Below are 10,904 nucleotides of genomic sequence, written 5' to 3' on the forward strand. Positions count from 1 at the left end.
CAAATATTGCAACTTCGTAGGCCCAGTGGTAATCCCCTGCTCAGCTATCGCGCATTGTCGAGGCGCACCACGTGTGAAGTTTCGTGACCGAATCCATAAAAGTCTATTCGAAATCCAGTAGCCTTTGCCCTTGTGTACCAGAAGCGTCTGTTGTACGCGAGTAACGCGAAATTTCCTTCTGTGTTTCTAATTTTTTCGGTGCATAGACGGCTCTCGATCGTAAAAATTGCTAACGTGAGTTTAATTAGAGAAATAAGTGGCGAGTGTTCAGTCAGGCAGCTGTTTAACCTCAACCTTTTACCCTCAGTCTACAGAATCCAATGAATCCGGTTGAACATTCGCGAAATCGGTGGGTGTTCTGGAAATAACACACACCAGAAATCAAACGACAACAAAGGTGAACAATGAATCGGAGATTCGCGCGCTCGAAGGTCATAGGGCGCCTATATGGGCGCAACTCGTCATACGTCAAGGTTACCCCTTTCAACGATCACTGCCATTTATGATGCGATTACGATTGATTGATTGATTGACTTTGATAACGCTTAGTAATTTTTCCCTCCGGAGAATCAACGGACCAAAATTTATGTCTACAACTAGCAATGTGCAGGTAAAATAACATAGTTCATGTGATTTAAAAAACACGTGCATACCGAACACTTGTTATATGTATACCATCAATATGTTAGTAGATTTGAATAGTTCCAAATATTTTACTATGCGATCAGCAGTTGAGTTGATTTATTCTTATCTTCTTTTGTCTCTGACCTGAATATTTAGGTTTCCACGTGTTAATTCAATTTCAGACTATGGTCAGCTCAGATCGGGTTTCAAGGGACATCGACCAGTTCACTTTTTTCAAGCGAAAAATGTTATCGCAGCGATTCTTAACTAAAAAAACGTCGGAAATTTCAATAAGGATTTAACAAAAATATTTCATTCAAAACTGCAAGTTTTGCTGTATAGATTGCTATGTATTTGAACCGTTCGAGAAAAATTTTAATGGCTTAAAAATTTGATTATTCGCGATCTTATCAGGCGTCAGAACCTCCGTACACTTTGAAGTTTCTGCTTCACAGATATTGCACCGCAAGAGTATGTAAAATATCTCTTCCAACCGATTGTAGTCTCCGGACGCGCAGTCGTCTCTCAACCGCGGCAGACACCGGGTGGCTTGTACCTTCCATCGTGAGCGACGACGCGGGACGCGACCCAAGATTGCGTTTATCAACCGATCTTTGTCAAGAAATCAGCATAAAATCAAGGCGCGAAAGAAAAATAAAGATTTTCATTCCTTTATGAATATCCATTGGGATGTCTTTGAGTAATGGATAATTGTTGTTGAAAATTTTTAATTATTTTTTAACTACGTAGTGAATTTTAATCAACAATTTTATTACATACAGGTATCTGGAAATGAATTGATTTTTACATTTACTCGATGATTTGTTGGGGTCGTTTTTTCGCTTAATAATTTCCTCGTCATTGTTGTTGGTACTAATATAGACAGCTACGGTACAATACTCGCGATTACAGATATTACTGTCAGACAAATATTTGCATTCTGCACGTATAAAAACATGTTATCTTTCAACAAGTTTATTTTGGAATAATATATTTTCATGCAAAAAATTTTCATTTGTTCACAAATATAAAGGTTTTAAATGACTTGTTCTATTTCAGTAACAAATTTAATTTTTCCTTTTTTACAGAGTCACTAGGTCCAGTAGAGATCTTCTTCGAGGATAGTGAAGAAGATAATTCATTTGTCAAATTCTTTTATCGTCCAGGATGACCGTAACAAAGAGCAGTGAAACAAAGCAAGAATCTACCCCGGATTTAACTTACAACACATTGCAAGGTGCACGTACTCAAATTGATGGGGAAAATCGAAATACACGTGTGTCAAGCGAGGAACCAATTCTCAGAAACGAAAGCTCAAGTAATAACAACAATGACGACCATGATCATCAAAATGAAAGTCACCTGCACACTACAATCATCGCCAATCCAGCACCACCAATTGTTCAAGAAATGTCATTAGATGCAGAGGTTGGTGCTCCCCTTATTCGGCCGCAGGATTGGGTACGCAATGCTCCTCAAGTTTTAAGATCAAATAGTGAGGATGACGAAGTTGTAGCATCAAAGAAGAAGGACCCAGAAGATCCAGGACATGGTGACATCTTGTCACCAGAGTACTTGCTAGCTACAAATAATGCCAGCAGGCACGAACCACCCGATGGAGGTGTCAGAGCATGGTCCGTCATGGTTGCAAGCTTTTTCATCAATGGAGTACTTTTTGGCATTATAAACGCATACTCGGTTGTGTATATAAAACTACAAGCTGGATTACAAGAAACTGGCGATACCGAAGCATCTTCCAAAGCCGGTGAGTTTTTTCTTCTCCTTCCCATAATAGGTTGGCAATTTATATTATTATTGGATCAAAGATGATTGTACCTCGGAGAATTCTTTTAACTTATTCTCTTCAGTACATACCACATCTCGTATTTCTGAAAATTGTCCAGTTTTAAGAAATTTGATATGCTAGTCGATGATACGATAGTTTCACTGCCGCCTATCGTGACTGAGGTCAACACAAAGAATGATATGCGGTTACACTGTACCACATATGTATGTGCATATCATTCACCTCGCAGCTCTATTTCATTTGGGCTAATTTGATTTGTTACCTGAATTCAAATTAAAATTTAATACGGTATTCTTCGATTGAATTACTTATGAACTATATTTTCTTCTGTCCAAGAGAGGTGTACATATTTATAATATTTATGAATGAGTCGCATGTGATTTTACCTGTCAAACATGAACCTCCGTAATATAATACACTACACGCACGTCATATCACAAACGTAATTGCCGTGCTTGTGACCATGCAATAATTCTTGACCTTATCCAATTTATTGCACTGCTGCATGCAGGGAGACGTTTATGTATACACCATTCAAGCGTATTACGCATTCAGATCATGCGGTATGCAGGGTGGTTAAAAAGTATCTTCAAATTAATTCGGACGGTATTGTGAAATGGAAAATATTTTCTGAAATAACTGTGGGGTAAAAATTGAAACTTTTTCATACCATACTATTGTACCTAGGTCCTTATTAAAATTATAGTTCATCTTTCATGTGGAATACAACGCGTTGATTTTGTTGTTTTTATTATTATTAATATTCTTGGGATCAAAGGCCTGATGTCTTCCTCCGTACATGTATACATATACTTTCACGCAATTTATGGTTATAATGGTTTTAATCATAATTTCGCGGCATAATATTCATAATAATAATAGTAATGATAACAATAATGATGATATGATGTAGTCCTATCGGTTATCATTTGCTGTAACAGCTCCTCTTTGTGTCGTTATTATATCATAATTGGCGGCATAATATTCATAATAATAATAGTAATGATAACAATAATGATGATATGATGTAGTCCTATCGGTTATCATTTGCTGTAACAGCTCCTCTTTGTGTCGTTATTATACGTATGTACCGAAGGTATACCGTTGGAAAATCTTTTATTTGTAAATAATATCTTAGAATGAGAACAATTAATTTATATGGGTTTTTCATATGGTATAGTTGAACTCTGTGCATAAACTTGGCATAAGAATTACGTTTACGTGCAAACAGATCAGATAGATTGAATTATTATCGCAATTGCTTTAACTCTCGGTACAGCGCTTCCGTGATTCAACTGTTTTCTCGAAATATCATAGAGATTACATATGATTTATTACACCTTCGATTATCTCATGGCTCGCAAACAATGCGAAACGTTAAGATATAGGCATGGATATATAATATTGTAAATCGAGAGGCCATTAATCTCTTCTAATTATGTTTATAACGTTATAGTTTCCGGGGAGAAAAAGTTAGTTCACGTTCATAGAAGATGTCATAGTTTGAACGAACATCATATCGTGGTCGTGTAAAATGCATTAATCATATTCTAACGGACAATCGCAATTCTATATATTGCGTTATATTCGTTACGTGAATATGCAAATAACAATCCTATCTCTGCACGATAACAATTCGAACAAATTTCACAGACGTTATCGTCCAGGATAGCTATCATTCAATAATTTCGCCATTTTACATAGGGATTCGCTAGTGCTTTATCTCAGATTATCTACGATTATTTTAGGAACAAATAAATTTTCACTGTGGCGTAGTGGCGAAACTCACAATGGGTCAGTTTTCAACCGATAAGAGTGAAAGTTGTCGTTCCAAATTATTTGTTGGACAATTTAGTCGCAATGATTTGTAATTTTCACTTTTTTAATTTATACGTTTTTGAATCCGAACCACGCGCGCTTGTACTTTGTGTAAAAACGGAGCGTTGTACGTACACATACCTCAATGTCGATTTTCTGATTTTTGATACAGCATCTCCTTACTGCGTGACCAGCTTGTTGCGACTTCGTATGAAATTACATATCCGAAGATATCTATACGTATTATACATTCTACAAGTAAATAGTCGTTACCTGATAGTTTTCATGTATATGAAGCAACCGCAGGCTGCAGCTATACAAAAGCAACACGAATTAAATTCTACCTGAATATCGGTATCGGAGGATATTATCGTCAGCGCTGTTATTATTATTATTTTTTTACTTAGTTCGACGAGTCAATTAATTTTAGCGGTTTCCATTGAATTTACCTATCAATGTTTTGAATACAATGTGTATAATACATTGTATATACATATAATAAACGTTAGCTCAATCACACTATCGTTTATGTATACGGTTCAGAAGGAATAACTTATACACATATACATATATGTATCTATGTATGTCATGTTGTCAATGTACAGCATCTCCGTGCAGTTCCTTAGGGTGATGAACTATACGATTAACGATCATTCTCAGCACCAATTGTACGACAGTTGGCAATTACCTATGTATTTGTATGTACATCCATGTGTATAGAATGGGTATGTAGTGTACCATGATCTTACACGTGTGATTTGTGAACAGGTATATCTAAGCATACGGGGAAATGATTTGATTAAAAAAACGAAAATTGAATTTGTTTCGTGAAACGCGATAGTATATGGCGACGCACGCATCGGTATTATCTTTTCAATTAAAATGAACGGCGGTTAGTTGGAACAAAAAAATCGGGTGGGAAGGAATATTTCGGCCATTAAATCGAATCCGCGGGTAACTTTCATTAGACTGAAAATTTATTCATTTTGAAATGTTTTTTTACCCCCGACGTAAGTCTGTGTTCAGCTGAGTTAGGAAGTCCTTTATTGTATCTCTGATAGATATTTATATGTCATCTTAAGCGCACGAGGGTTCGCCATTTATTTTTATTCCGCAGTCTGAAGTTTGCGGAAATACTTTATACGCAGCGCTTATTCGTCTTCTACTGCACGTTTCAAAGCCGATCTGTTTGTTCGATTTTTTTTCTTTTATTATTTTCTATGCCGACGGCACGCGACAAAGAAATTGTATTCCCGGTTTTCTTTCATTACACGCATACATAATATACGACATGCATAGGTATATCTATAAATAGATGTATAGTTAGTAATCCAAAGTCGTAGGCTTACTTACTTCTTACCGCTGACCGGTGAACGCGGCGGTTGCGGCTGTGTTATAAACAGAAATTGAATCGGTAGATAGACATTACTTAACCCCTATTACGATTAATGACCGTTTAATTTACGATTAATTCAGGTCTAGCTTAATAGTCATTTAGGACATAAAATGCACGCGTAAGATGGCATATATGCCTATTTGTATATAAGGCATGTAAATATGTAAATGAATATTATGCGAGCGCGGCGACCAAACCAAACGATACACGAGATCAAACTAATTCATCAGTTAAATTCGTTTTATTATTAGAATTTCGAAATGAAAGAACTTAATCAAGATTATATCGATTGTTATTAATTGCATAATTGCAACATTTTTTCCCCTTCATGCCCTATTTTTTTCACTTTGTAACTCTTATATCTGATATTCGTATAGGCGGTAAAAATGGTGATAATCCAGGGACTTATGAATATTGCATTCATAAAAATTCAACACCCTATACATCAAAATTTGTCTGTAGTCTATTATAGGCGTGTGTACAATCAAAAATGGTATGCCTATGTGTCGACTATTATGTATAACATAACTTATATCCGTTTAATGGACACCTATACGACGTATCACACCGATCATTTACATTATATGGATTGTACGTTAGCAAATGATTCTCACAATTCATTGATTATACATTATTGTTATTGTGTGTAAATACTCTGAATTGGTTGTTCTTCATATACGTGACTGATTCAACAAATCTCAGATCTGAACCTCCGTTAAACCTTTACTTCGACTTTTCTTCATTTATATTGTGTCTATTAACCGATGTGAAGGATTTTAAATAATGAACATCCAACGCCTCAATTAAATCCTACTCGATTTCTGAAAATGTGTATAATTTATCTTGAATTTCTCTTGAATTTCTGTTCAGTCTCGTCGTCGGAATAAGTGAATCCGCATTTATTCACAATAAACTTAAATTTCGTTTTCACGAAAAACAAAGAAATTGCAAAAAATAACTCTACCGAGTAAGTCGCCAACACGTATAGGTATACCAACGTATTCAAGTAAAATAATTAAAAAAAAATTCATGCACTTTGATCTGTTTTAGCCCTGGTTGGTTCTTTGACAATTGGTACAACTTTCCTCTTGTCCCCAATTGCTGGTATCCTAACAGATAAAATTGGAATACGGTTGACAACATTTATTGGAGGAGCACTAGCCTCTGGTGGAATGCTTTTATCTTCTTTACTTTACGACAAGGTTATTGCGTGGTTATCCATTTTCCTAAATTATGTTCGTTTGTATTCATCTATTTACTAAAATCTGGGACTTACCAAAGCACAGGTAGAAGCCCTTTTCGTGACGTACGGAGTCATGTACGGACTCGGTGCAAGTCTTGCGTATACTCCGAGTCTCGTAATACTCGGACATTATTTCAAAAAATATTTGGGATTCGTCAACGGTGTCGTTACTGCAGGCAGCTCCGTATTTACCATCCTCATGCCTTACCTGATGTCTGCATTACTGAAACACGTTGGGCTAGCAGGACTCCTGCAATGCCTCGCTGGCCTTACCGCTGTCGTTATGGGATGCTCGTTACTTTTCAAACCAGTTTTGCGTGAGTATCGAACGATTATAATCATAGGACAACACCGCTTACCACTCAGATTTGCATAATATCTTTGTGTCCTATTAATTTTTCAGCACCTCCGCCACCAAATATAGAGGACTCGCGTTTACGTAAAACTTCTCTAAAAACCAAACTCAAGGAAGTTATCAACGTTTCGATATGGAAACAGAAACGATATGTCTTATGGGCTGGTGCCATACCAATCGCGTTATTTGGGTGAATATTTGATTCGAATAACGGTTAAAATTTCAAAACATTGATTCGGTGTCACAATCTATTTACTGTGAAATATTAGGAACTATTTCTTTTTCAACTCAGGTACTTCGTCCCCTATATTCACTTTGGGAAATTCATCAAGAGCAGATTCGTGGGAGCTAGTGAAAATTTACCTGTCGTATGCATCGGCATCACCTCTGGTCTCGGACGGCTTATATTTGGATACATCGCTGACCTACCACGCATCAATCGTATGCTACTCCAACAGGTATTTCAAAATTTTTAACTTGAGAACAAGATCGATATTTAGAATCGAGAAAGATTCGAACAGTTGATAACATTCGGACTGAATTCAAACAGATATCGTTTATCAGTATCGGAGTCCTCACGATGCTCCTGCCTCTGACGCACTCTTTCGAAGTAATTCTTGCCATATCTCTTGGAATGGGACTTTTTGATGGATGTTTTATATCTCTATTGGGTCCCATCGCCTTCGATATATGTGGACGGAAAGGAGCTACTCAGGCGATAGGATTTCTTCTCGGTATGTGCTCTATACCACTCACCATTGGTCCTCCCGTCGCAGGGGTTTTATTCGATCACACCGGTGAGTCATTCGAACCGATAAGGATAGTCAACCATTTTTCGACCTTTTTCGAATGGAGCTCTTAATGAATTGCAGGGTCGTACGATTTGGCGTTTTATTTGGCTGGAATTCCCCCAATTTGTGGTGCACTTGCAATGTTCCTAATAAGGTGCGTTGATGAAGAGAGATCTGGACGTGGCAAAGCTGAGCCAATAAACCAAACACGTCATCCCATAGCTCAAAATGCCTGGCAAAACGGTTGGTTGAATCATTACACTCTAATTATTCTTCAACTTTCTTCGCTATTCTCTTGATTATTAGTTTTTTAAGTTTCGATCTAAATGAATTAATTACGGTTTGACTGAGCCTTGGGAAAATATTCACATATGCAAAGCTTAATAGTTAACGCATGGAAATATTGAACGGCAAGAAAGTATCTGCATACTCAGGGATTCGAGCACACGAGTCTGGTTGACGTCCGGTTGCCTATTTTAATTACCAGCGTGTTTTCTTCCACTCAATACATTCGCAGGGATCAACAGAGCTGAAGAAGAATTATGGAACGGCAAGTTTGTCTACCCCGGCACCAAAATTTCCTCTTTATACTGCAGTCGCGAAGACTGCAATTTGAACGACTTCTATCGAAATTTTGAACGGTATAAAGTACGCCGATGCGTACAAATGGCTAATAACATTACATCTCGCTACTCTGAAAGTGAACCGTTGCTTTTCGGATGCAGACACTTAAGGGGTTCTTATCCTGAAAGGAACCACGATTCATCCTCGACAGTGACCATTTTATCCGACACGGAAAAAGAACAACTCGTTATCTTGTAGGGGCCTTTCTCAGTTAACTTTGAACTCCTAACAATAGTAGGTACTTGGACGAAGACACAGGGTGTGCCAGATCTAACGACGTAACCGTATTCGCTACATCTGATTATGTACAGAATATTGAAACGCTTACAACAACATTTTAACAACCCTTTCTCACGGCAGTTGGCTCACAAACGCTGAAGGTGGCTATCTTCATCCAAGCTTCTTCTGCAGGAGAACGCTTTTGAATCTCTATTCTGTTCTTGCCATATGTAAATAAATGGCTTTGTATATTTCTGTTTCTTCTACTGTTTTATTCTTCTATATCGTTACTATCACTATTTTTTTTTTCTTTGTCTTCGCTGTGATTAATTTATACCATTTTCATTATCCAACTTTCAAAATCCTTCATAGACAACTCATTGTCATTTGTATCTACGAGTGGAAGGTAAATTTTGGATTTGTTTTGGTTACAGAAGAAAAGGAGCTTCAGGATATGAGCAGGAATGGTGTACCCTTGAAATCCCCGTGATTGTTAAAATCTACCTATATTTCCAGATCTATCGTAAAATTACCCGATGTTGACCGTTCGGCTCATTGGGATTGTTTAGTTAGCTTGAAATTGTTACGCAATTCTTGATTACGATACAAGATTGCTCTAGAATTTTAATAACCGTTGATAGACGAGAATTAATAATTTACATAGTTTTTTTTTTTAATTCAACTGGCCAAAAGTGCAGGTCACGCACATTATCAATTAGGTAATTACCTCCCAATGCTCCTCTATCTCTCAAACTAGAAACGACTTCCTAGTACCTACTTTTAGTTACTCGTGATTTCGAAATTGGGCACACTAGTTCAGTGGTACGCTTCAATACCTATTTTCAGAGACACGAAATATACATACGGTCTTTATACTCATTGTCAAATGACGTCGCGCGATCAGTAATTTTTCATAATTTACTATTTTTTACTCATTCTCAACGTTTAATCACAGAATTAGCTATCACACGGTATGCACACACGTATCTCTGTATGTATAGATAGGTATCACATTATTGCAGTATAACTGGTGTAGCCTATAGTCGATTGACAACCAAAGTGCATTTATCGATATACATATGTTAGAAACCAATTGTATTTTGTATGCATAATTGTTTTTTCGTGGGGCCTTGTTTACGCCATTTAGTCCGTGACGCGTGTGATAATAGTTTCGACGATGATAAGGATAACGATGATATCTTTTCAAATATTTATATGCCGTGAAGCGAAGCGAGTAGCAAAATTGAAAAAAGAGTAAAAGAAAATTATGTAGCGAGTCTATGACTTTCCACATATTTCAGCTCCTCTGTTTTGCAAAATCAAAAATCAATTGTCGCACATGAATTACAGGGTGTCGAATCGCTCTGTGCTGCGGCTAGTTAGATGCTATGCCAGACGAGGACAACGTACGTACATATTCCTTACAACGAAACTCCTGTGTAAAAAAAATTTACTCACAATAAGTACAAAAACATGCATAAAACGTTTTGCGTAAAGGTAGAGATATACAGTCACCCATACATACATATATAACGTTATAATGATTAAATGAATGTCTATAAATATACGGGAATTGAGTACTTAACTGTCGATTTGTTTATACATTTCTTCAAAGCATCGGTCTTGGATACACATTACAAAAAATAGCGTGCTGTTTAGCTTAAATACATGGATATCTATGATGCATAATAATTTAGATATATTCTTATAGTATTACAGGTATGTTGATTCAGTGACAGAATAAATATGTATTGTATGTAACATGTATGTTATACTTACATATCGTTGGAATTATCATCGTTGTTATCGATTGTTCTCTGCCATCACTTTATCATTTAGCCTTAAATATGCAGCTAGTTTAAAAGATCAACAATGATCCATTGACACCGACTTATTGTGATTTTTCTTTTTTCTCCTTGTTCTGTAAGGCACGTGTATGTATTTAACGACCATACATTATTACATCATTTTATATAACTAATAAAATATACTATATTTAATCATACGTGTGCAGTAGCTGTTTTTTG

The 10,904-nt window shown here is 36.6% G+C and overlaps 1 protein-coding gene across 5 annotated transcripts; it reads left to right on the top strand.

The window, feature by feature from the left end:
• Nucleotides 1–41: 41 nt before the first annotated feature.
• Nucleotides 42–10,882, top strand: LOC110116786 (monocarboxylate transporter 10). Of its 5 annotated transcripts, none has more exons than XM_048649587.1 (11): nt 42–234; nt 308–610; nt 1,080–1,406; nt 1,713–2,389; nt 6,696–6,847; nt 6,932–7,205; nt 7,292–7,433; nt 7,513–7,701; nt 7,808–8,040; nt 8,116–8,277; nt 9,312–10,882. In XM_048649587.1, the coding sequence occupies exons 4-11, from the start codon at nt 1,792–1,794 to the stop codon at nt 9,365–9,367; spliced, it is 1,806 nt and encodes a 601-aa protein (XP_048505544.1). In that variant the 5' UTR covers nt 42–234; nt 308–610; nt 1,080–1,406; nt 1,713–1,791; the 3' UTR covers nt 9,368–10,882. The 5 variants fall into 5 exon arrangements, with proteins under 5 accessions (XP_048505544.1, XP_048505539.1, XP_048505543.1 ...); XM_048649582.1 differs by lacking the exon at nt 9,312–10,882 and adding an exon at nt 8,552–9,128; XM_048649586.1 differs by lacking the exon at nt 9,312–10,882 and adding an exon at nt 8,552–9,128 and having other exon boundaries at nt 7,536–7,701; nt 7,794–8,040.
• The last annotated feature ends 22 nt before the right edge of the window (nt 10,883–10,904 follow it).

The sequence above is a fragment of the Athalia rosae genome, chromosome 2 (assembly GCF_917208135.1).
Source record: "Athalia rosae chromosome 2, iyAthRosa1.1, whole genome shotgun sequence".
NCBI classification, from domain to species: domain Eukaryota; kingdom Metazoa; phylum Arthropoda; class Insecta; order Hymenoptera; family Athaliidae; genus Athalia; species Athalia rosae.